The 27,291-nt window shown below is 43.1% G+C and overlaps 1 protein-coding gene across 1 annotated transcript in view; it reads right to left on the minus strand.

The window, feature by feature from the left end:
- Positions 1-27,291, minus strand: part of THSD4 (thrombospondin type 1 domain containing 4) — a 674,737-nt gene that overhangs the window by 628,802 nt on the left and 18,644 nt on the right. The window contains exons 2-3 of the mRNA XM_055277915.2: positions 20,290-20,397; positions 6,897-6,966 (exon numbers count right to left, since the gene is read on the minus strand). Of these exons, the coding sequence (XP_055133890.1) occupies positions 6,897-6,966; positions 20,290-20,318 (99 nt within the window). The 5' untranslated portion in view covers positions 20,319-20,397. The remainder of the gene's footprint in view (positions 1-6,896; positions 6,967-20,289; positions 20,398-27,291) is intronic.

The raw sequence follows: 27,291 nt of genomic DNA on the forward strand, positions 1-27,291 counted from the left end.
GAGGATATAATAATTATAAATATGTATGCACCCAACACTGGAGCTTCTAAATATATAAAGCAAATATCATTGTATCAATATTAGAGATAGACTGCAATACAATCGTAGAAGGGAGCTTCAACACCCCACTTTCAACAACAGACAGATCACCTAGACAGAAAATCAACAAAGAAAAGCTGGACTTACACTGCACCATAGACCAAATGGACCTAACAGATAATTACAGAACATTCCATCCAAGAGATGCAGAATACACATTCTTCTCAACTGCACATGGAACATTCCCCAGGTTAGATCACATGTCAGGCCACAAAACAAGTCTTAACAAATTCAAAAAGATAATGTAACATGTATCTTTTCATACCACAATGGTGTAAAACTAGAAATCCACAAGAAAAACTTTGAAAACCTTACAAATACATGAACATTAAACAAGATGCTTCTAAATAACCAGTAGGTCAATGAAGAAATTAAAAGGGAAATTTTAAAATTCCTTGAGACAAGCAAGAATGGTTAATAGGTTTTTTGGTGCTTTTCTCCATTACCTCCTGTAACTCCTACCTCAAAATACAAGAAATATTTCTAATAAATAATTTAACCATGAACCTCAAGAACAAACTAAACCCAAAATTGGTAGAAGAAAGGAAATAATTAAGCTCAGAGCAGAAATGAACAAAAGATACTAAAAAAAATTTAAAGATCAACAAAATAAAGAGTTTGTGTTTTGAAAAGGTGAACAAAATTGACAAACCTTAGGTACACTAGGAAAAAAAAGAGAAAAGACTCAAATAAATAAAATCAGGTATGAAAAAGGAGACATGACAACTGATAACACAGAAAGAGACTATTATGAACAACTATACACCAATAAATTTAAAAACACAGAATAAATGGATAAATTCCTGGACATATACAACCTACCAAGATTAAATTATGAAAAGACAGGAAATCTGAAGAGATCAATAGCATATAAGGAAGTTGAATCAGTAATAAAAAGTCTTTAATCAAAATAAAACCCAGGACCAGATGGCTTCACTGCTGTATTCTACAAACAATTTAAAGAAGAACCAATACCAATTCTCTTCAAACTATTCTAGAAAATTGAAGAAGGGGAAACACTTCCAAACTCATTTTACAAGACCAGCATTATCCTGATTCCAAAACCAGACAAGGATACAACAAAAAAAAGAAAACTATAGGCCAATATTCCTGATGAACATAGATGCAAAAATTCTCAACAAGACACTAGCAAACTGAATTCAATCGCATATTATAAAGATTATTCACTAATATCAAGCAGGATTCATCCCAGGGATGGAAGGATGATTCAACATATGTAAATCAATATATGTGACACACCACATGAACAAAAAGAAAGACAAAAACCATATGATCATTTCAAAAGATGCAGAAAAAGCAAATGACAAAATTCAACATTCCTTCATGATAATAACCGTCAACAAATTAAGTATAGAAAGTATGTACCATAACACAATAAAGGTCATATATGACAAAGCCACAGCTAACATTATACTGGATAATATTTACTGAATAGTATAAATTATATTAACATTATACTGAGCAAAGCTTTCACCTTTTCCGCTAAGAACAGGAACAAGGTAAGGATGTCCACTTTCACCACCCTAATCAACACAGGAATTCCTAGCCAGAGCAATTAGGCAAGAGAAAAAAATAAAGGGCATCCAAATTGGAAAGAAGGAAACCATATTGTCCCTGTTTGCAACGACACAATCTTATATACAGAAAACCCTAAAGACTCTACCAAAAAACTCTTAGAACTAATAAACAAATTCTTCTCAGATGACACAAGTCAGAGGACACAAAAAATCAAAATTCAGAAATCAGTAGCATTTCTATATGCTAATTGCAAACTATCTTAAAAAGAAATCAAGAAAATAGGCTGGGCATGGTGGCTCACGCCTGTAATCCCAGCACTTTGGGAGGCCAAGGTGGGCGGATCACGAGGTCAGGAGATCAAGACCATCCTGGCTAACATGGTGAAACCCCATCTCTACTAAAAATACAAAAAATTAGATGGGCGTGGTGGCGGGCGCCTGTAGTCCCAGCTACTCGGGAGGCTGAGGCAGGAGAATGGCATGAACCCAGGAGGTGAAGCTTGCAGTGGGCCAAGATCACGCCACTGCACTCCAGCCTGGGCGACACAGCGAGACTCCATCTCAAAAAAAATAATAATAAAAGAAATCAAGAAAATAATTACATTTACAATAGTACACATGTACATGTACAATAGTACACAACACACACAAACAAAAATAAGATACCTAGGAATAAACTTAAGTAAGGAGGTGAAAGATCTCTACATTGAAAACTTTAAAAACAATGGGATAATATCCCATGTTCATAGATTGGAAGAATTAATGTTGTTAAAATGGCCATATAAGCCAAAGCAATTTACAGATTTGATGCAGTTCTTATCAAAATAATAATGACATTATTCACAGAAATTGAAAAAATAATCCTAAAATTCATATGGAATCACAGAAGACCCCAAATAGCCATAGTAATCCTGAGCAAAAAGAACAAAACTAGAAGCATCACACTACCTAACTCCAAAATATACTACACATCTATAGTAAACAAAGCAGCATGGTACTGGCACAAAACAGACACGTAGGCCAATGGAACAGAATAGAGAGCCCAGAAATAAATTCATACACCACCTAATTTTCAACAAAGGTGCCAGGAACACATATTGAGGAAAAGACAATCTCTTCAATAAATAATGCTGGAAAAACTAGATATCCAACTGAGAAGAGACTAGACCCCTACTTACTAAAATCAACTAAAAATGGATTAAAGATTCAAATATAAAACCCAAAATTATGAAACTACTAGAATAAAACATAAGGTTTTATTCAGTGTCATAAAGCACACTGGGCTGGGCAAGGATTTTAGAAATAAGAACTCAAAAGCACAGGAAACAAAAGCAAAGATAAACAAATGGAATGACATCAAACTTTGCTTCTGCACAGCAATGGAAACAGTGAAGTGAGGGAGTGTAAATTTCCACAATAAGCTGAAAAGACAACATACAGAATGGAAGAAAATATTTGCAACTATACATCTGACAAGGGGCTAATATCCAGAATATATGAGGAACTTAAATAACTCAACATCAAAAAAAAAAACGACTCAACAATCTGATTAAATAGGCAAATGATCGGAATAGACATTTATCAAAAGAAGACATACAAATGGCCAAAAAATATATTTTGAAATGTTCAACATCACTAATCATCAGGGAAATGCAAACAAAACCACAGTGAGATAACCACTCCCTCCAGTTAGAAAAGCTATTATCAAAACAACAAAAGAAAACAAGTGTTGGCCAGGCGTGGTGGCTCCCGCCTGTAATCCCAACACTTTGGAAGGCCAAGGTGGGCAGATCACCTGAGGTCGGGAGTTCAAGACTGGCCTGATCAACATGGAGAAACCCCATCTCTACTAAAAATACAAAATTAGCCAGATATGGTGGTGCATGCCTGTAATCCCAGCTACTCAGGAGGCTGAGGCAGGAGAATCACTTGAGCCCAGGAGGCGGAGGTTGCAGTGAGCCGAGATCGCGCCACTGCACTCCAGCCCGGGAGACAGTGCAAGACTCCACCTCAAAAAAAAAAAAAAAAAAGATAAAACAAGTGTTGGTAAGGATGTGGAAGAAAATGAACACTTACGTACTGTTGGTGGAACTGTAAATTAGTACAGCCACCATGAACATTAGGAGGCTCCTTAATAAACCAAAAATAGAACCACTGTAGGATCCAGCAATCCCCCAATTGCATATATATCCAAAGGAAATGAAATCAGAATGTTCAAGAAACATCTCTGCCCCTATGTTTATTGCAGCACTATTCACAATAACCAAGGTATGGATTCAGCCCAAGTGTCCAACAACAAATGAACAGAAAAGAAAATGTGGTGTATATATACACAGTGGAAATACTATTTGGCCATTAAAAAGAATGAAATCTTGTCATTTGTGATAACATGGATGGACCTGGAGGTTATTATGTTTAAAGTGAAATAAGCCGGACACAGAAAGACAAATACCACAGATCTCACTCATATGTGGAATCTGAAAAAAAAAAAAAAAAAAAAAAAAAAGAGTTGACATAGAAGCAGAAAGGAGAACAGAGGTTACCAGAGACTGAGGAGAAGAGGGGAAAGAAAAGAGGGGAGAGTGGGGAGAGGTTGGTCAATGTGTACAAAGTTACCATAGACAGGGGGAATAAGTTCTGGTGTTCTACTACCCAGTAGGTTGATGATGGTTAATAGTAAGGTATTATATATGACAAAATAGCTAGAAGAGAGGCTTTTGAATGTTCTCACCACAAAAAAAATGATAAATGCATGAGGTGACTAGAATGCTAAATACCCTGATTTGATCATTATATAATACATACGTAATAAAACACCAAATTGTATGCATAAATATGTATAATTACTATGTGTCAATTAAAAAATTTTTATGATAAAATAACTCATAAATCTTTTTTCCCCATTTCTCAGAGAAAACACTTGAAGAAAGATGAGAGTGACACCTATTTGGGGACCTTTGGTTCAGGTTATGCACATGTCATTCAGGTTGACTTGAAAAATTACAGGAGACCGCAAAGTAAGTTGATCATGTATAAAGTATTTTCAGTTATGATAGCCTATTTGAGCAACAACAACAAGAGGAACACAGTAAATTGATTCAACTCTTAGGATTAACAACCCTGATAATTCTAAACGTTAATAAATAACATAACTTCACAATAAAAGTAGGCATTTGTCCTCTCTGAGTCCTGATATTATGAATAGAGATGATGCAGCAGAGTAAGCAGGGGAGGGGGGTGCAAATTTCCAGATGAATCCATTGAAATGATGCTTAGACCTTGGCCACGTTTTCCATTCAGTCAGTCATTTAACAAGGATTTTATTGAGCACCTACAACATGCCAGGCTCTATTCTAGGAGCTGGGAATAGGACCATGAACAAGACCAGTAAGTTCCTACTTTCATGGAGTTGACATCCTAGTGGGAGATACAGTACAACAGAGGTTTATACCTGGCCCAGAAAAACAGAGCCGAAACAGAAAATAAATTAGACTATAATCAAATAAGAACGTGAAGAACTGCTCCCAAGAAGGGTCATATTTAGCCAAATATGTGCACATACTCTTTTTTTCTTGGCCCCCTTCTGTTCTGAATTTCCCCTATGAAAACCCTCTCTCAGGCCAGTGCAGTGGCTCATGCCTATAATCCCAGCACTTTGGGAGGCCGAGGTGGGTGGATCACCTGATTGAGGTCAGGAGTTCGAGACTAGCCTGGCCAACATGGTGAAACCCTGTCTCTACTGATAATACAAAAAAAATCAGCTGGGTGTGGTGGCGCAGGCCTGTAATCTCAGCTACTTAGGAGGATGAGGCAGAAGAATCACTTGAACTCAGGAGGCGGAGGTTGCAGTGAGCCGAGATCGCGCCATTGCACTCCAGCCTGGGTGACAAGAGCGAAACTCCATCTCAAAAAAGAAAACCCCCTCTCAGGAAAGGAGCCGACCAACTTGCTCACACTTAGATACAAATAACTGATCTCTTCTCAGGAGTCTGAATTTGATTCCAGGTAGACGGGAGGAGCTCCTAGGTAGCAGAAAGGGCTTCTAGGGACTTTCTAAGAGTCCTATCATGCATTGTTTCTAAGGAAACATTGAGCAAGGACCTGCTCAGTTGCACAGCAGCATTAGGCTTGTTCAGGCAACGGTGGATGGTTCATTTACTATAAACACACAAAGCCTGAAGGGAAGCATATGCAATACTGTCCATTTGCTCCTTCAGATGCGGTCTACCCTTCTCCACCCAGTCCTGTGGCCCAGGAGGCTGGCCTTTGGGGACTGCATCAAAGCCTTCTTGTCTTCTGGCTGGTCTGGCCAAAGGGAGTCACCAGCAGGAAATGAGGGGTGAGAGGAAAGAGAAGGCCAGGTTCTTATCTTCCAGTTCCATCCCTGCCTGGCCATCAGTTGGCAGTGACTGTGTCCCTCTACTGAAGATCATGACTCCCTATCAGGGGGTTCTCTTGCATAGCAACAGCCATAGCTACAGCTGCAGCTCTATCCCTGCCCTTGACCTTGAAGGTGCCCCAAGAGAGAGTAAAAGCTCCATACTGGTCTCCTCCATTCCCAAGTGGGTTCCTTAAGCCCTGCCCATGCCTTTGTAGAGTGCTCTCACTGACCACTGAACTGTCCATTCTAGTGAACACATGTTGCAAAGCTGGCATTGCTCTCAGATCAGAGACCGACTGTAGGCACCAGCTTCATGTTTTAAGCTCCATGATATGGCTCGGATCTGTGTCCCCACTCAAATCTCATGTCAAATTGTAATCTCCAGTATTGGAGGCGGGGCCTGGTGGAAGGTGATTGGATCATAGGGATAGTTCCTCATGGTTTAATACTATCCCCCTTGGTGCAGTCATGGCAATAATGAGTTCTCATGAGATCTGGTTGTTTAAAAGTGTATGGCACCTCCCCGTTCTCTCTCTTGCTTCTTCTCCAGCCATGTGAAGTGCTGTTCCCCCTTTGTCTTCCACCATAATTGTAAGTTTCCTGAGGCCTCCACAGAAGCCACGCAGATGGCCAGCATCATGCTTCTTGTACAGCCTGCGCAACTATGGGCCAATAAAACCTCTTTATAAATTTCCCAGGTTCAGGTATTTCTTTATAGCAATGCGAGAACAGAATAGTACACTCCATATTCTGTAAATGGTGCTTCCTTTCAGGATCAGTGGTGACTCACCTTCAAATAGAATAAAGTTCAGGGCAGTGACCAGGGTGACCCTAGCCCCTTGGGCAGAGAAGAAAACGTCTGGATGGCCATGGCTTACCTTCCTGTGTTGAGTGGAGGGCTGTGGGCAGACAAACTGGAATCCAAGCAGCAGGAGGGAACCCAGGACACTGAAAAGGGAAAATAGCAACAGGCAGGATGATGAGTATGTTCCAGGCAGCAGCACCCAGGGAAGGCAGCATCACCATCTCATCAGTGGATGGGGGAGGAACAGCCCAACCCAGGCCCTGGGACGTGACCCAGTGATGACACAAAGTGTCAGTCCCAAAGGAGGGAGGCAGCATGGTGCTGTGGCAAGGCATGGCATGGGGCAGATGTGAGATCACATCCCAGCCTTCCTACTTACCCGCAGGGGTTCTAGATCAGAGCTTTAACCTCTCTAAGTCTAGCCTCCTCCCCTGAAAAATGGGGATAACAACAGGAACTGGCTCAGAGGTTTAGGGGAGAACTGAGTAAGAGGATGCACCGTGCCTGGCAGAGGGAGTGCTAGCATAGCCCACATGCGGTCCTTCACGGGTGGTAAGGTCAGGGAAAAGTGTGGGCTTTGAGCCTGCCAGGGAAGTTCCTCTCCTTACAGCTCATGCTTTCCTGGGAACCATTCCTCTGCCTCTTTCCAGCCTTTTGATGTCACATATGTTCTCCGCGGGTGGGATTAGCTGTGCTAAGCCTCACTGTCACCAGCCCTGATTAGAGAATGTCATCAAATAAAGAGGAGGTGGGGAAATAGGAGCCGGCTGAGACAGCAGGGTGTGCTGGAGAGGGCATGGAGCCAGGCTAGAATCGCAGCTCCATTATTCCCATCTGGGTGATCTTGGGTCAGTTAGCATTTCCATGCCTCAAACATTCTCACCTTCTGTGAGGATCATTGAATATGACAGAGGTAAAACACCTGGCATAGTTAGAAAGTTAAGAAGGTGAGGGAAGGAGTAGAGCTGACCAGGCAACCTGGAATGCAGCTCCTCTGAGTCAGAGGAAAACCTCGATCTTTCACTCCCCTCTCGTGCCCCAAGTCCCCCTGAATGTGATTGGAAATGTCACGTCGGAACAAAGGCGAGACAAGTATTGTCAATTAATTAAAATGCCCAAAATCTCATGATTTCAAATCATCAATGTCATTATTTTAAGCATCCCTGCAATGAGGCCGCTACATCTTTTGACCATTTGTCAAATCGTATTTAACCTAAGTTAAATAATATAGTGGTTCCCAACCTTTTTGAGGCTTCCAACACAACTGAGAGATGTGAAACACTGCCCCAAACCAAGAAAAACCATCACGTCAGGGTGGAGATGAGGAAAACCTGCCCGAAGCCAGGGGTTAGGTCTTGTGGAGTTAGATAAAGCTTCCACCATGTCTAAGAATCCAAAATTCCACCCCAGCTCCTGTTTTGTATGTAAGTGACCCAGGAGATCACACAGAACAGACATGGACAGACTGGCTAGAGACTGTGCAATGTGGTGAGAAGCAGGGAAGATTGTCTCTGTAATATAGTGTTGCAGGCATCCTTCTCGCTGTTGTCATGAGTTGTAGCTGAGGATCCAGAGCTGAGAACATGGGTACTAAGTATGCACACATTCCAAAGACAGGGGCTGCACTGTCTATTCAAGAACTACAAAGCGGGTGCCCGCCATCCCTCACTCACCTCCCACGTGTATGCACAAGGAGGCTGGAGGATGGAGTTTGCTAGGTGTGGATTTCCCTGAAGATGGATGTAGGAGTGCTGCATACAGCCCCTCCGCTCCCCTGTGGGGAAGGAAAAGTAGGAGCTCTCCCCCCAAGCCAAGCAAGAGGGACAACATTCAGAGCTTGATCCGGATGCCCTGGTATCTGGGGGTACAAGGATTGGTGCCTGATTCTCCTCTGAAAAACATCTAAAGGCCAAACCCTAGCTGGAGTATCCAGGAGGGAAGACTGGAGAGAGGGCTAGGGTAGGAACAGTCTGTAGTTTTAGAGCCTGGAGGGGCAGGAGATGCTATGTTTTAGCACCATGGAAAGACATGGAACTTAGGTTATCGGGAAAGGACTCCACCAAAGATTGTCACCAGAATGAGGTGACCCCCCTCCTAGAAAGTAAACGTGTGGCTTATACCCATGGAGTTACAGGAGCTGGGGGCGGAGGTGGAGCTTAAGGAGTCAGCCAGATTTGCACAGCCTGCCCCAGGGCATGGTGCAGCAGGAGAGCCCAGTGAGGGGGAAATTCTCCAAAGTGCCCCGAGAGAGGAGAATCTGGAACCTGGACATCTGCCAACCAAGGACAGCAGCACCAGATTACAAGGAACACCAGTCCCACTGGGAACCTCTTTGCCGGTTACCTCTCCTCTCCTCTGCTTCACCCTGGAGGAATTCACAATGGCAGTGAGCCGGCAGGGCAGGGAACTAGGAGTGTGAAGGAACCAACCAAGCCGCCTCTTCCCTACTACAGGGGTCTGAGGCTACAACAGGCCCAACTTAGAGGAGAAAAGAAGCTTTTAACTGGATGAGAGATCAAAATGTTTACATCTGACTAGACTTTCCTTTTGTTGATTTTTTTTTTTTTTTTTTGAGACGGCGTCTCGTTCTGTCTCCCAGGCTGCAGTGCAGTGGTTTGATCTCGGCTCACTGCAATCTCTGCTTCCCAGGCTCAAGTGATTCTCCTGTCTCAGCCTCCCCAGTAGCTGGAATTACAGGTGGCACCATCATGCCTGGCTAATTTTTATACTTTTAGTGGAGATGGGGTTTCACCATGTTGGCCAGGCTGGTCTCGAACTCCTGACCTCCGGTGATCCGCCCGCCTCAGCCTCCCAAAGTGCTGGGATTACAGGCATGAGCCACTGTGTACAGCCTAGACTTTCCTTTTAATATACTGTATTTGTAACAACATTCTTCCAAACAAGGGGTGTATTCGGGACAATAATATGAAATTAGTGGGGAGAAGAATTCAAGAGTTGAATTATAACTTGCTGAGGATCTAGAGCAGCACTGTCCAATAGAGTTTTCTAAGATGATGGAAACATTCTCTGTCGATACTGTCCAGTGCAGATACACAGATCTGTGCTATTCAGGACACAGGAAGCTAATGGTACAGGTCTAGATGGTGATGTTACGGATGTCCTGGATAACTTCTAAAATGATTCCCCTTCTCACTCCCATCACACACCACTTCCTTTGGACTTTTTAATACTTGAAATGTTCAATACGCACATAATATACTGGAAATATTGCCCAAGATGTCTTCCAGCAATGGGACAGGAGAATTAAAGAGAGCGGGTTCCAAGACAGTGGTGGCAAAAGGACAGTAATCTTCTAGCTGTATCCCTGATGGATCCGATTTGACCTCTAAACCAAGAACATGTGCACCACAACTTACAAGTCCATGCTCCATGGCTGCATGAACTTGGGCAAATCACCGTCTCTCTGTGCCTCAGTTTCCGCACCTGTAAAATGGGAATTGTATAACCTGTCCTCCTACCTCAAATGAGTTAATGTACAAGAAAGCACATGATGAACCCAGGCCTACAAATATGAATCATTTGTAACACGTTCTGGCACTGCTTACTCACTTAAAAAGAAAACCTGATTGGTGTGGTTTTGTTAAAAAAAAAAAAAAAAGCAGCAGCTCCATAAACGTGTTACACCTCAGTGCCTCAAAGCTCTTGGCACACACAGTAGCCACATATTTGTAAGGAGCAGTTTTGGATAATCACTGATCTGAGGTTGCACTTCCATAGCACATTCAGGGGGACTTGGGGCAGGAAAGGGAGTGAGATCACATCTAGGTTTTCCTCTGACTCCGAGGAACTGCATTCCAGGTTGCCTGGTCAATTCTACTCGTTCCCTCACTTCTTAAGGCCTCTGCCCAAAGGATCTTGTCTTCACAGGGCTTCCTTGACCCTACAAAAAACAGTGGTCCCTCTCCCAGCCCAGCCCTTTTCTCCATAGCACTTACTGTCTCACATACTGTGTCTTTATTTAAATTTATCTCTCTATCCAATGGAATGTAAGCTCCATGAGATCAGGGAGTTTGTTTTGTCACTACTTTATTCCCCAGCATCTAGCAGAGTGGCTGCTATATAGTAGGAGCTTAATTCACTGAATTAAAGAATGATGCTTCACCATCTTGGTGACCCCTGAAATTTCAAGATTAAGTGAAAATACTGTGAATTAATATATTCAAAAATGTCCCAAGCCACTTCGGAAGCTTTTAAAATTTTCTTTTATGAGGGATTTATAAAAATCAGTTCTGCTTTTGAATTTCTGTTACCCCTCTCCAAAAAACCATCCTTAGAAGATCACAAGATATGGCAGCAAAATGTTTGCTGGTGCCTCTTGTTACAAAAGTGCAATGCAAATTATATTTAGATGTTCAAATGCTTCTTCTCTTCATTTACTGGGCCCTATTGAAGCTAAAATGCATAGGGGTACCCAACAAAATTCATTCTGGAGTAAAATCTGAGATATTAAATGGTCTCTGCTCTGAATGGAATAGAATAAATTCCCCCAGAGGGGCAATTATTCTTTGGGCTACAATAACAGCAGGCACAGCAATATATAACCCCAGGGGCCAGAGGAAACTCTGGCAAGGGCTGAAAGTTTCCCACCCCTGCTCAGCACAGTGTTTTAGGATACCTCACCCTGCTTGCGCATACTTAGCTAATTGGTATCTGTAGCTGTGCCCATCTCTTTTCAAAACACCAACAATCTAGCCCAAATCCTCGTTCCTCCTGACCCAATTCAAAGTTAATGTTTGGAGAATGAGAGAGCATGCATGTGTCTCTGTGTGTGCAACTCGTGTGTTATTTCACTTGGATAGTTTGCTTTGGCAAACCGCTCCCTGCTTGCAACGTTTTGACAGATTGAAGGCTACCAGGGCCTTTGGCAAACAAATCACACACTCCTTTCCAAGTGGCGGCGGTGGCGGGGGAAGCTACATTCCTACCAAGACTTTCCGATTCACCTTGCAGTCGAAATAACCTAACATTTCACACCAACCAAAAAAAGAAAAAAAGTTATGCCATCTACCCAGTGCTGTTCGAGGTTTTAAACACTCCATCATTTCATTTCCCCATGTAGAAAATAATGCTCATTGACATTTGGTACAAGATTTACATCATGGAACTGGAGCTCTGGGCTTCTGTATTTGCCTTGGCCAATCCCACTCTCCACCCCTGCTACCATCTCAGCGGCAGTGAGGGTGGATACTGTCACAGCCCCTGTGTACCTCGAACTACCTCAATGAACTCAACACCACTTGGGCATATCAAGTAACAAAACAAGGAAAATAAGAAAAAAAAAAAAACTACTTCCTTTCTTCCTCAGTTAATACAACCCAAGAGATGTTTTGGGAGCAACCAGATCACTAATAAAATTATATCGACCTTAGCAAAAGAGAGCCAAAATCTTAGCATTGAAGTGAAATCCTGCCTAGTGCACTCTGGAGATAACAAATGTTTGCTGGCCGGGCACGGTGGCTCACGTCTGTAATCCTAGCACTTTGGGAGGCTGAGGCAGGCGGATCACTTGAGGTCACAAGTTCGAGACCAGCCTGGTCTCAAACACAGTGAAACCCTGTCTCTACTAAAAATACAAAAATTAGCTGGGCGTGGTGGTGTGTGCCTGTAATCCCAGCAATACTCGGGAGGCTGAGGCAGAAGAATTGCTTGAACCCAGGAGGTGGAGTTTGCAGTAAGCCGTGATCACGCCACTGCCCTCCAGCCTGGGCAACACAGTGAGACTCCATCTCAAAAAAACAAAAATGTTTGCTAAGCATGCATTTCACTATGCTCAGCTCAGCCCTCTGCCTTCTTCTAACAACAGTTAAGTGCCTGTAGTCCCAGGTACTCAGGAGGCTGAGGCAAGAGAATGGCATGAACCCAGGAGGCGGAGCTTGCAGTGAGCTGAGATCGCACCACTGCACTCCAGCCTGGGTGACAGAGTGAGACTTCGTCTCAAAAAAAAAAAAAAAAAGAGTAAAGGCAGCAAGGAAGGGGGCTGGGTTACCAATGACACTAGCCAACAAAGAGCTGATGGCTACCATTGATCTCAGCACTCACAAGTAGTACTTCATAACCATCCTATCAGACACTTTTATTATACCCATTTTGCAGGTGAGGAATTTGAGGCAAAGAGAGACTAAGTCATTTACCAAAGAGCCACACATACCTACTAAGTGGCAAAGCCTGATTTCTAACACAGGCAGTCAGACCCTTGGCCTGGACTCTTAACCACTGTGCTGCGGGGCCTCATTAGGACATAACACATTTTTACAAAAGAAGCATTTGCCATTTGATTACCTCCACTTTCTTCCTCACTCTGTATGAGGTGGGGAAGCCTGGTGGCTTCACAGGCTCCTTTATTTTCTGCCACTGCTTGCAAGAATCATCAGAAACTAGGTGGATGCAATAAAGCTGCATTCATCCAGTCCCACCAGAGGATATTCTAAATTTCAAAATAAATGAAGCTGACCACATAAATCCCAAACTTAAAAAAAATGCATTCTATTTATTTCCTCTGTTTTCTTACACAAATTCATCTGAGCTTAAGAAACCTTTCTTAGATGGCTCAGAGGCACCAAGGTGAATATCAATTTGTGCAGCCCAAGGTGGCGGTCTTCGGCGCACAGCAGCCTTGGGCTTGAGATCTCCAGACACCTAGGGCTTTTTGAATCTGGTTGGCACTTAGCTGTCTCCTTCCTGCTATCAGGTGTTGTTTACTGTACTGTCAGTGACCCTGTGTCCTCTTAACTGGGCTCCCTCTGGATCTGCCTTGGTCTTGGAAACATTCAGATAACCAAGCTGCAGCCAAACCAAGACCAACAGGCCCGGGGAAAAGGCCTGCCTGGCTCGCGCAGAGTGAAGTATTTCCATTATAGAGCATGGACTTAAGGACACATATTTTAACTGCAAATTGGTTTTTATCGCTTGTTTCCAGGTTCTCAGGTTTTTGCAGCCATTTGTATTTTCTCGACCAGTACCTCTGGCAATGTGAGGTGTTCTATCACAGTACAGCTTTTTTTTCCTTTTTTTTTTTTTTTTGGAGACAGAGTCTTGCTCTATCACCCAGGCTGAGTGCAGTGGCAAGATCACAGCCCACCACAGCCTCTATCTCCCAAGCTTAAGAGATCCTCCCACACCAGCCTCCTGAATAGCTGGGACCACAGTTGTATGCAACCACACCCAGTTAATTGTTTGTTTGTTTGTTTGTTTGTTTGTTTGCTTCTGTAGAGCCAGGGTTTCATCATGTTGCCCAGCCTGGCCTTGAACTCCTGGGCTCAAGTGAACTGCCTGCCTCGGCCTACCAAGGTGCTGGGACTACCGTGAGCCACCGTGCTGGCCTACACAGCACAGCTTTTAAAGACACAACACCCTTTGGTAAATTTCCCTCCTCAATGGCAGGTTTCTTGAAGAAATGGTTTCTGATACACCTTTGCAGCAAGCCAAACAATCCGCATAATCTTGACCCATCCTCAAGACTAATAAATATCAACTGAATAAAAGAATGGAAGGATAGAATAAAGTGAAGGAAGAAAAGGAGAAAGAGAGGAGGGAGGAAATATCAGTCACTAAAGAACATGCTGCTGTCCAGGGGTTTAAGATCAGCATGAGCAAGATGGTGAGATCACATCTCTACAAAAAACATTTTTTTAAAGTTAGCCGGGCCTGGTGGCACACACCTGTAGTCTCAGCTACTCAGGAGGCTGAGGTGGGAGGATCGTTTGAGCCCAGGCATTTGAGGTGGCAGTGAGCTATGACTGTGCCACTGCACTCCAGCCTGGGCAACAAAGAGAGACCCTGTCTCTAAAAAATAAACATTAAAAAAAAAAAAAAAGTGCTGCTCTGTGACAGTTTTCATGAAGAAAATGTTTTCTAAGTGCATCCCAGAATTCCCTGTTGGGAAAGCCAAAAAGCTGGGAAAAGGAAGACAATGGCAAAAAGCAGATTTCTACAAATCGGAATTACTGGTTCTAATCCCTGGCAGGAAGAGGAGGGGTCAATGTTAACCCAAGGCATAAAAATACACTTAGAGATATAAGGAATGGGTAATTGGCAGCCCAGTGATCACACCTTGACTCCATTGAGCCTTTTTGGGTACAGAATGTTCTAGCAAATCCCACAGTCAAGGAGTGAGTGATGAGGACAGGATCCAGGTACAGGGCTGTGCCAGGCGTAAAGAAAAATCAATACTGTCTGAATGCTTGCCGTCATTTTACAGATGGGGGTTTGCCAGGGCAGTCCTCCAAAAACCTATTTTATTTCCTCCTAGCCTCTATGCCTACCACTCAGATGGCTCCTCCCGGGCTTCCCACAGACAAGACTGCGGCAGATTCTTCCCTGGGACACTTGCACACTTCTGCACCCCCCAGATGTGCTGTGTTCATATAGTGTCAACCATGTTCCCACACCTGTTTATGCCAGTTGCTATTGCTTTGTAATGACATAAGTATTCAAATAGTACACAAACCCACGAAAGCAAGCACAAGAAGAAAGAGCATTTGTTAGTTGTTTCTACAAAAACGAAGTTAATTGCTTTGGAAAGATTCAATAAAGGCAAGCAGCCAAGATTAAAAAAAAAAAAAAAAAACTACTGGCAAATTAGGTGTGGATGAGACAACTGCAAATGATTAGGGGCAAAAATAATAAAAATCCAGAATCATTCTGGTACTCAGACTGCTTTGCAAATGTCTTTAAATTCTCACTGCACTTTAAAGAAACCCAAATGGAAACCTCAGATAATGCTTATGGGTGTGGTTTGTGCAAGAGAGACAATCAGGGGTTCATGAGCAAAGAAAGGCCCATGGCCCCAAATCAAAAAACTGGTGAATGGATGTACATGTGTTTTAAGTTAAAAGTAAACTGTCGAAGGTGTGTGTGTGTGTTATTTGTTTGATTTCCATGCTTCACCCTACTTTTGTAATTAACTAGCTAACTATCCTGGTCAGGAAAGAGAAAATTTCAACCTTATCTGTTGTACATAAAAGGTAGTTATTAATTTATTCATTTACTCTTCAACAAATATTTATTAAGCATCAACCAAGTAGTAGTTTAGATGTCAGTTACACAAATTCTGGCCTGCCTTATTAATACCATGAAGTTTAATACTTGTCATCCAGGCCTGGCCTCCCCTTCCCTTTGCTCCTCTTCCCCTCCTCCTCCTGCTCCTCCTCCTTCTCCTTCCCTCTCCTTCCTCCACTCCCTCCTCCCCATCCTCTTTCTCCCCATTTCCTGATCACTGGCACAGGGACACTGATTGACTCCACGACCCCACACAATTATCACATATTTCTTTACCCCTGAGGGAAATTTCAGTTTTCACTGATCAATTGTACCTTAAATATCACTACTTGGGGCATTCTCTTTCTCACACATAAAAACACGTTTTCTTAACCCCTTTCTTCCCTTCTGTATTCAGGATCTTTTTCAATTACTCCTAAGAACAGCTATCTTTCTCTTTCTCATTTCCTCAGCCCTTTTGGTTGTATTTCTAAGTGCAGTAGCTGACAGGTATTACAGTAATAATACTTTACTGAAGTATGTATCAAGGAAAAGAAAAACTTTACGTTTCAGAAGACTAAAACCAGACACTTGACCTAGGGCCATCAACCTATAAAACCTTTAAAATAATCCAGAAGTCTCCCTCATAAGATCTATAAAAATCACCTTCTAACTCTGTAATCACTCTCATTACATCTGTAATTCTTCAAAAACTACTGTTCAAAATAAAAATCACCAAAATCAATTTTATTTCCTGCCAATTTCACTACTTGTTTGGCATTTGATAGTTCTGTTTTTCTCTTTGCTTTCACTTGAAATATAAAATACGTCAACCATACGAAAGCACTCCTTGAAGTAAAGGAAGAGCACCTGGTCAAGCAGACTGGCTGCAGAGATTTTGTTGGCTGGCCAGGTCAGGTAGCCATCAGCATTTATTGTACTGTTCTAGGGACAAAATTGTGTTTCCCTCCTATCACTCCCTGAACAAACAAATAAAGATGTAATTGTGCATCCAAAAAAAATGTGCATAATTTGGAGCAAGTCTTTAAGAAACATAAATAATTCTGTATCATTTAGTGCCATTTCCTTTCTAATTTTTAACAGATGACAAACATTCTTTAACAAGGATTAGCCTACCCTTTGGTCCACATGGACTTTCATTGCCCTGAATTTTGCATGGCATCCAGAGCTTGTCCAAGATTCAATGATAATTCCCAACCAGATCCATCGAGAGTTAAAATCTTAGTGCCTCTTCTGCTACTAGGTTTAACTGTGATTCTTTTTATTACTACACACTCTGAGCAAGGCAGAGATACTCTTGCGATGTTAATGCCCAAGGCTTCTCTGTCTCCTTCAATGAGGAGGAAGCTGGTTTTCTGTTTCTCTGTGGCTTGGCAAAAATTGGGGAGGGATTTTTAAATGAAATCTCTGTGTATCAGAGTTGTGACTCCCCTTAAATGTTCTTTCAGGGATTTTCTTCGCAGCTAATTCCTAATTTTAACCTGTTTTCTCTTTAGGTAGAGAAATTTTCCAGCTTTTCCAATTGATCTTTAAGCATTTGGTTGCCTCGATAAATATTTAAAAATCCCTTAACATGTGTGTGCGTGTGTGTGTGCTTCTCATCAACCACTTTTGTCAAAGACCTCTCACGCTTCAAGTTAACCATAGCCCTTTTCCCCATAACATTCTGAAAAGCATTTAAACAGAAGACACTCTAGTTTTGCTTCTTTTTCTCTTAAAAATATATTTACATGGCCCTAAAAACAGGGATGCAAAATGGTTGATGTGCACGTGGTTTATGAAGAAGGGAGTTTGATGGGAATCTCAAGCTGAGATCTCCTAAAGAATCAGCCGTCCTCATAATTCACATCTTCTTCCTCTAATATTGACAGCACAATTCTTGGCAAAATGTCCTGCTGAGCAGCTCTGTTCAAACAATCCCTGCAGCAGGACTCTCGTGCTGGAGGCCTGTCAAGGCTTCCAGAGCTCCACCACGAGGGTAGCATCTAGCTTTCAACTACTCCCATCCTGCTAATTTCCCTTCTGTGGGCAATTTCCTTGAAATAATGCACAGTTTAGAGGTGAGTTCCCCAGGCCTCCTGCAAAGGGAGATGACCTCCATACCACACACCCTGCTCAGATCATTACAGGAGGCTGTTTGCAGGGGCATTAATTAAAATTCCAGGACATAGCTATTCGTACTTGGGAGGCAGAGGTGGACGATCGCTTGAGCCCAGAAGTTCAAGGTTACAGTGAGCTATGATTGCGCCACTGTACTCCAGCCTGGGTGATAAGCAAAATCCTGTCTCTTAAAAAAAAAATTTAAAAAAAAAAGAAAGAAAAAAATCCAAGACATTAAGAAAAAACTTTGCAAAAGGGATTTCCTCCCAAGAAACTCCCTGCCTGTGCAGCCTGGGTGGCCACATTTTTGAGGGTCCTCAAGCACTTTTAGGGGCCTTTTTGATGACAGCCAGACTTACACAAGCTTAGCACATGGTGAACCTACCTTTCATAATCTGCTTGCCCTTTTCGAACCAGTTCAATAACCAACTGTGACCTCCACTTCTTTGTCCTACACGGGGTCCTGGTGCTTAAAATGCCATGGTCCTACAGTGACCCTGTGGGCCAACTACATTTCTCACTACCCTATAGTTTTACAACAGTATTTTGGAACTTCCACAAACTAGATGCATATTTCATGTCTTCAAATATCTTTTAAACTCCTTTTTAAACTATAGTTTTAAAAAAGCACACATGCTAATTTGTACTAGCTGCCAACTTCTATCCTGAAGAGACCACCAAACATTCATTTGGGCTGTCCTCTTCATGGCTCAATGTCATACAGCCTTCAGAATGAAGCTTTTTCTTTCTTTTCTGACCATATCTGACATGCATGTGAATATGTCATTGATAAAGAGGTTTGTAGTTCTCTGCGGGTGTTTGGATTGCAGGCCTGCACACGTCTGCTCATGTAAAATCATACAAGCAACTACATACTAAAGCTCACACACATGCACTGTACTCAGTTAAATGCCAGGCATTAGCCCAAGGGCATCTGCTTGGCAAATGCTCTAGCCCTGGTTGGCCAACCACCTGTGGCACCATCATATGTAATATGTTATATATTACAGACCATTTTACTTTCTGTTATAAGTTCTAGGCATTTGGGACTAATGTACGGTTATGGAAAAAAAGACTACAAGATATCATAATGATATCTTGTTTCAACTTTGAAACAAAACGTTCTTCCTTCCCCTCATTCCAGATTCTCAATCAGTTTATTTAAATAGTATCCTAAAATAGTAAGATGAGCTTCATCACAGAATTTTTACCAATTGCAAGTACTTACCTATATGGGTTAGGATTTTCTTAATGCTATGCAGCTAAAACAGCTGCAAAACAAACTAGATGCTAGGGCAGATATTTAAGCTGCCAACCATAAATCCTGATTTCAAATGTTGGTATTTATCAAAATTAATGCATTGATCTCATAATGTATAAATATTATAAATTTAAACTTATAAAGTAAATTTATATTAATAAAATACTGTCATTGTCTATTTTATATATTGAGATTTTGCATAGGATTTTGATTGAAGAATTTTTAAAAGGCTCTGTCAGCCTTTTTAAAAAGTTTGAAAACAACCTCGATAACATGGACTACAGGTGCAATGCTCAGAGCCCTTATTCTAACTCTGCACATAAAGGAAGGTGACAGCCATGATGTAAGCTCTCTGAGCATTGGTTTTCTGATCTACACAAAAGGGATAATAGTACTTACTGAACTTGCCACGCACGGTTGATATAAAGATTGAATTTTAAAACGCAGGTAAAAGTCAAAAATGTTTTGCACATAAGGGACAAGAGAGAGCACCATTTTAAAATACCAGATTCAGTCAAAATCTATGGCGTTGCAACCAGAGAACAATTTTTTTAAGTTCTTTAGTAAATTGTATTATGCAACCATGGTAAATATATATTGATCTGACCCCACCTCCAGGGTTCAAGTGATTCTCCTGCCTCAGCCTCTCCAGTAGCTGGTATTACAGATGCCTGCCGCCATGCCCAGCTAATTTTGTATTTTTAATAGAGATGGGGTTTCACCACGTTGGCCAGACTGGTCTCGAACTCCTGACCTCAGGTGATCTGCCTGCCTCAGCCTCCCAAAATGCTGGGATTACAGGCGTGAGCTGCTGCATCCGGCCTAAAAAAATTTTCTTGAAGGCTAGAGAAGGTCTCCCAGAAGATAGTAGATTGACTTTGACCCCAAGCCACTCAGCACAGCACACAGGTCTCAAGGCCTTGGAGACCCTTCTGAATAGCAAACTTTTACACATGTGGACGTATTATATCAAAAATATCAGTCAGCTACAGACCCTTAAGATCACTTACTTTAAGAAACGACATAGTAAAATGCAAATATCAAATTTCTTATTCTCCTGTTTTTTTAAAAAAGGTTCTTCACTTACCTGAGAGACCCCATGAAATGGGAAACCATGATGCTGGGGGTCCAGGCAAAAGCAAGGGCTCTTCAGAGACGTTGCCAATTTTCTGCAACTGGGAGTTGCGTTCAAGTCCTACAGAAATGAACAATGTTATTTTTAGCAACATTTACTTAGGAAGATTCTAGAAGCATAACAGGGTCAACAAAACCAGAAATGAGCAAATGGAAGATACTAAAACAAAAGTGCCCAGTTATGGTTACCAGGATTTCCCAACTGAAATCTGATTCTATATGAACATGAGGTAACAAGTTCACCACACAACCAGCACAGTGCCTGACCCACAGAAGACGTTCAGTAAATTACTATCAGAACGATCACCTCAGACTCTGAGCTAATAGGGGAGCTGGTGCTAGGCACACTTGTGCTGGAAATCCAGCCCCATCTATTACAAGCTATTTGACCATAGATGTCATGTCACATTCATGTGTCTTGGTTTCCCTAACGGTGCAAGTTGAGTAAAAATATTGCCTAACAACAAAAAGTAATAAAGAACTCATACATGCTACAATGGGGATGAACCTTGAAAACATTATATTAAGTGAAAAGAGTCAGATACAAAAATAGCATGCATTATATGATTCCATTTATAGGTAATGTCCAGAATAGGCAAATCTATAGAGACAGTAGATTTGTGGTTGCCAGGGATAGGGGGTTGGGAAGAGTTCATGCGAGGGTACAGTGTGTCTTCCTGGAGTAACAAATGTGTTCTAAAATTAGACTGTGGTGATGGTTGTACAACCCTGCGAATATACTAAAAACCACTGAATTGTACACGAAATTGTGAAACGTATGGGAAATAAATTATATCTCAATAAAACTTATTTTAAAAATACTGTCTAAAGAACGCCTGCAGGTTGTTGTAAAGATTAAATGAGGGGATGCATGTGACATACTTAGACAGTGGCTGGGCCAGGGTCACTCTCAGTAAATGGTTGCTCTGATGATACTGAGAGTTTGGATACTCGTCCCCTCTTCCAATCTCATGCCGAAAACTGATTCCCAGTATTGGAGGTGGGGACCATTGGAGGTGTCTGGTCATGCGGGTGGGTCCCTCATGAATGCCCTGATGCCCTCCTTGTGGTAATGACTGAGTTCTCGCTCTATTAGTTAGGGTGAGATCTCATTGTTAAAAAGAGCCTAAAAAGAGTCTGGCACCTCCTCCCTTCTCTCTCGCTCCCTCTCTTGCCATGTGACACACTGGCTGCTCTTCCTCCTCCACCATGATTGAAAGCTTCCTGAGGTCCTCACCAGAAGCAGATGCCAGCCAGCACCATGCTTCTGGTACAGCCTGCAGAACTGGGAGCCAAATAAACCTTTCTATAAATTACCCAGTCTTAAGCATTCCTTTATAGCAATGCAAAATGAGCTAATACAGTGACGCAAGAAGAGGTCAAACAACACTTAAAATACGTTGTCACAGTGAAAACAGGGAGGTAAAATCTCTTGCCCATAAATACTACTTCATTCAGAAGCCCTCACTAAACAAAATTTCTAAAAATTGTCAAGCGAGCCAATAGTTTCAAAGGCAAGTTATAAATAGCATCAGAAAGCCCAGGATGGGCGGATTGGTTGCAATGTAGTAAAACTTGAGAACAAAACAGAACATGGCCCAGTCTCCTCTCCTGCTACATCTCCTTGAAGGGAAAGACAAATGAAGCAAGGTTCCAAGATGGGCCAGGGATCCTTTCTAATAAAGGTGGAGTTCTCTAAGATCATTATTTTCTTGTTTCTTCCAGAGACTTCAGACTTCCTTTTCACCAGAAAAGGTGGGTGGGAAAATAAAGGACAAGGATTTACGAAAAGATAATCATGAGAACCAGACAATTCCATTCCCAGGGAAAAAGAATCAAGATTTTAAGTTACCACAGGCCCTTTCTGGGGGTTATTAAGAAAGTAAAGCCTCTTAACTGTAATCATCCCTAATTAGCCATCAGCAACTCATGAAATTACTCCTGGTATTGAAGACCCTTAAATTCTTGGCTCTCAGTCAGAAATTACACTGAGATCCACCAGGAAGAAGGCCAACAAGTGCAAATTGGAACAGTTAAAATGCCTTTGAATCAGAGGTGCGGTCTTCTTGCTCTTGGCTGCAGAACAGGTCTGCACCAAGTCAGGGGATTTAACTTGGAAGTCAAATGAAGTCTTTGCCAAGTCCCTGATAACCATCAACTAATCAGTAATTATTTACTCAATAGGTGGTAGGCTCAGGTCCTCTCCAGTGCTGTGGGAATGGTCCAGGAGATGAACCATGGGGAAAATGATGGTGTTATTATCCCGAACAACACAGGGTAAACTGCTCATTCAGACCCTAAGTACAACTCAAACTAGCACAAGAAGGAGAATCGCTGTAGAGGGATGGTCTGGCATAAGCAAGGTAGATGGGACTTAAATTCAAGCCTTAGCCTAATGAGATAATAAATGAACTATCTAGAATTGTTGGTAAGTGTGCACACTATAATTGGAAAGAAATGGGTGTGAGACTAGCATTCACGTTTATTAACTCGGTGACTTTTGGCAATTAATCTTTCTTCATCTGTAAAATGGGAGGGAGGGATACTGTTTGTAACTACCTCATAGGGTTGTTATATTAAATATTTATCTAGACTGTATGGCCTGAGTGCTAAACACAAACACACACACACTCACACACACACACATATCAAGAAAGTACAGCCTCAATGCTGGAGAACTACACTCTTTAAACAAACTAAATCATAAATAAGTATAAAAATAAAATTGCAGTAAGAGCCACGAAAGTCCAAGGTGCCTCAGAAAGTGCCCTGGGCAGTGATCAGAGAAGATCCCTCTGAGGCAGTGGCCTCTACGTGGGGGCTTGAGGGGTGAGTAGGAGTTGGCCTTGTGGAGCGGGGAGGGAAGCATCCCAGGGAGAGGGAGGCTCTTGTGAGGAGTGGGAGGAAAAAGGAAGCAATGTGGCAGGAGAAGGTGGGAAGAGCTGACTGTCTACTGGGCAGTCAAATCCCCAGAACACAGTAAGTGAATGGTTGAGGTGACAAGAGAAAGAGAGGTGTCAAAGACAACTACCTCCAGATTTCTGGGGGACAGAAGGAGCAAATGGAGATTTTGTGGTTGACGTGGTTTGGTTCTGTGTCTCCACCCAAATCTCATCGCGAATTGTAATCCCCATAATCCCCACATGTCAAGGGAGGGACCAGGTGGGAAGTGACTGGATCATGGGGGCTATTTCCCCCAAGCTGTTCTTGTGATAGGGAGTGAGTGCCCACAAGATCTGATGGTTTTATAAGGTAGTTTTCCCTGCTCTTGCTTGTTCTCTCTCACCTGCCGCCATGTGAGATGTGCCTGCTTCTCCTTCTGCCATGATTGTAAGTTTCCTGAGGCCTCCCCAGCCATGCAGAACTATGAGTCAATTAAATCTCCTTTATTTATAAATGACCCAGTCTTGGGTAGATCTTTATAGCAGTATGAGAACAGACTGATACAGTGGTAGTGTCAGGAAAGGAAGGGCAATATGGAAGGAAGAAGGTTTGGGGGAGAGCAGTTGTCCCCAGAGTGGGGAGACTGCCTGAACAGATCTGATGAGATGTCAACCGGAAAAACATCTGAAATTATCAAAACCTTTGAAAACAGATTTGCAACCTTACTGCTGATAGTAACAAAATAAATAACCAGACATATATTGAAGTTGTATGCTTATTTTTTTACTGATGTAAAAATTGTTATAATCAGTGCAATCAAAAAAATTATTGGAGGCCACTGCTCTAGTATGTTTTTGGACCAACTTCTTATCAGATTTCTCCCTCAGGATACAGCTGATGAGCTTGCACTGGCAGTTTCCAGCTCTGCCATTCTTCTTGGCTGTCACTTGAGCTTCCGTGATTAGTATTGTGTTAAATCAGCCCTGCTTTTCAAACTAGGGGTCACCACTCATGAGTCTGCCATGAAATTAATTTCTCAGGTCATGAACAGCATTTTTTAATAAGTAAAAAAGAATGGAAGATAAGAGAAAAAAATACCTGCATTCATCACACATAATAAGGGTATTTCTTACTGTGGATCCCAGCCAGAAAAGTTTAAAAGTCCTCATTCTGGAAGACCAGAGGGCAACGGAGGACTAGAACTGTGATTGCGGGGAATTAAACCTAGAAGCCGAGGCAAAGCCAAACGTTATCTCAGGCCCTGAAAGGTGGCGCCAGGCCAATGTTGACAAGATGGGCAAGAAAGAGCCATTGTAGGTTGTGGAGCAGGGAGGGACCTGGAAAGAGTGAGGGTTCCCAAATATCCGTCTGGCAAGGGTGCACCGAGAGGGCTGAGCACACGTGCTGTCTGCGGAGCTCCGTCCGCCTTTTGAGGTTTGCTCCTGTTGATTTATAACCTTTCTTGACGGTGAACAAAAAATCTAACAATCTAGTTTTTGTTAGAACATATGCTCCTTGGGGGATGGAGGCCCCACCTTCTCTCCCTTCCACAAAGATCCTACAGGAAGGTTGAATGAGTCACCTGATTTGGTTCAGGCCAAAGTGGCCATCCCCACACACCAGGAGGAGGCAGCAGCAGGCCCAAGGCTCAGGACGGCAGGGTCAGACAGAGGGCCAGGATCATCAAACCAAGGGTGGAAAAGGATGCCCTGAGCCGAAAGGATGCCATGCTGCCTGAACTATGACACCATTCTGCCGCCCCTTACACACAGGCCCACCTCTGAGTATCTTTCCCGCCCCTTCTCCGCAGGGCCTGACCAGAACTCCTGGAGGACCCCCTCCAGGAGGAACCCATGCCTCAGAAGACAAGGATCTGCTCGGTCTCTCAAGTCGGGGTTCAGGAAGGCCTCACTGCAGGCGCCAGTTCCACCTCCCTCCCTCCCTCCCTCCTACACACGCTGTCCTCTGGAACTCCTACAGCCTAAAGCAACTACCCAAACAAAAGCACTTATCCCTGGGGAGGGGAAGTGACTCACTGGCCAGGAATGAGGACCAGAGGTGCCAGAAGGAAGTAGCTCCAGACCCCAAATCCAGCACCCAGTCACATGTGGTGAGGACAAGTTCTCAGAACCTGCCTAGGAAAGCTGCCTCTGAGGTTCCCAACAGGGCGAGACAGGAGCCTCCACCACTGGAGCCTTGTCCTGTCTGTACCAACGTCACCAACGTGCTCTCCTGTCCTGCTGACATTTACGCGAACCCTCCTCACGCAACCCTGACCTTCTGTTTGCAGTGCCCCTACCGTCCCCAGTCTGACATTCTAGGTGGTGGTGGATAAAAGCACCAGGATATTGGCTCCTGACATCAGGGCAGTTCCAAACCACTTTTTTCGTGCATGATGAGAAAAGAGTCGGGAATTGGCTTTTAGTGGATTGTCCCACCTGAGATGGGACGTAAGTCAGGCTATACAACCCGCACAGCAAACCGAGGCCACACAGCGGGTCTAGGGTAGCTCAGGCACAGGCAACCAGCACCTGGATAAGTAACGGGGTTTGGGGAAAGATGATTGGTTGGGTGGACAGGAAGGCTTCTGGAGTCTTTAAAAAAAGAAAAGAAAAAAAAAAAACTAAACCAAACTAAAACAAAAAAACAAGGGACTTGTGTGTTTGGGGAATGAACAAACTCCATACTGGAGAAAGCGCCCGGTGTGAATGACAGAGGACAGGACCAGGGATCCAATAAGGCCCTCGGAGCCAACAGGGGAGGAGGTGAAGGGGCAAGCGTGGAGGTGGAAGCCAAGGAAGACATTGGGAGGAGGCTGCTCCACAATGCATGGAGGTAGGGGCAGGCCCAGGACAAGATGTGCGGAGTGTCCCCTCCACCCCCACCTGAGAAAACTCAGTACATTGGAGAAAGAGCTTTGGCTGGAGAAGGCTGCCAAGAAGAATGGCCCAAAAGCAAGAGGCAGAAAAAGGGATGGTCTTATTTCTTCAAGGTACCCCCTGAATAAATGGTGATTACCCACAGCAAGCGGGAAAAACGGAGGGAGGCATAGGCTTTAAATCATCCTCATAAACAATACGGTGGGCAGACTTGCTAGCTGACAATGGCACGCACAGGACAGAGTCTAGAAGTTGAAAGAGAGGAGATCATCTCCCTTAATAGACACTAGACATACCTGTTTACACTTGCCCCTCACTGGATGGGAAGCTTCTTAAAGGTAGACTCTTTTAGTCCTCTTTACAAATGCCCTTCCATTAGACATGCTGCCGACACAGGGCGGGCATGCAATCACAGTTGGACAAATGAATGGATGAACGAATGAGTGGGTGAATGGGTAAAGAATGAACGGCATGAGTTTCTTATAGACTTTTCCCTCTTAGAAAGCAGGGCCTCCATGTGATTTCTCTCTCCCTGCTTTTGCCAATGTTCAGCCAATGTCTAGACTGCCCTAGGAAGAGAATGAAGGCGCTAACCCACTGCAGATGCACGCTGCCTCTGTGGAGGTCCCACCCTCCCGAGACTCTGGTGGTGGTCATCAATCGTCACAGCCCTTTCAGGAAATCCTGCCCCAGGCCAGAGGTATTCAGGGACGCTGACCTTGGAGCCCCAGGCCCGGTCACATTTCCAGCTGCTCCCTGCCTATGAGGACAGCCAGAGGAATGTTCCCCCAACATGTCCTTGGCTCACAGTCCTTTCTCCTACCACCTCACAGAGGCTGTCCTTTTTGTTCCTGTCATATCCAAACTCAGCTGCAGAACTCATTTCTTCCCATGGAACCCCCACACTGCAGACTGGCTGGCTTGCCCAGAGCAGCATGAAAACCCACAGAATCTGGATTAGGACTAAACCTTGAGAAGATCTACTAAAACTCCCTGGCAGCTTTCAAGCAAACACATTACAGTGGGTTTTGTTACTCATTAAGGAAAACACCTTGCTTCTCCGTCCTCACCTGGAGAAATTAGGTAATCGGCACAGATTAGTTAAGGATTTCAATGCAAATTGCATCATTTTCATGGTCATTAACAGTGGTGTGGTTTATATCTGTTTTCAGTCCTAAAAAACGTTTCCCAGG

The sequence above is a fragment of the Symphalangus syndactylus genome, chromosome 5, assembly GCF_028878055.3.
Source record: "Symphalangus syndactylus isolate Jambi chromosome 5, NHGRI_mSymSyn1-v2.1_pri, whole genome shotgun sequence".
In the NCBI taxonomy this organism is placed as follows: Eukaryota; Metazoa; Chordata; class Mammalia; order Primates; family Hylobatidae; genus Symphalangus; species Symphalangus syndactylus.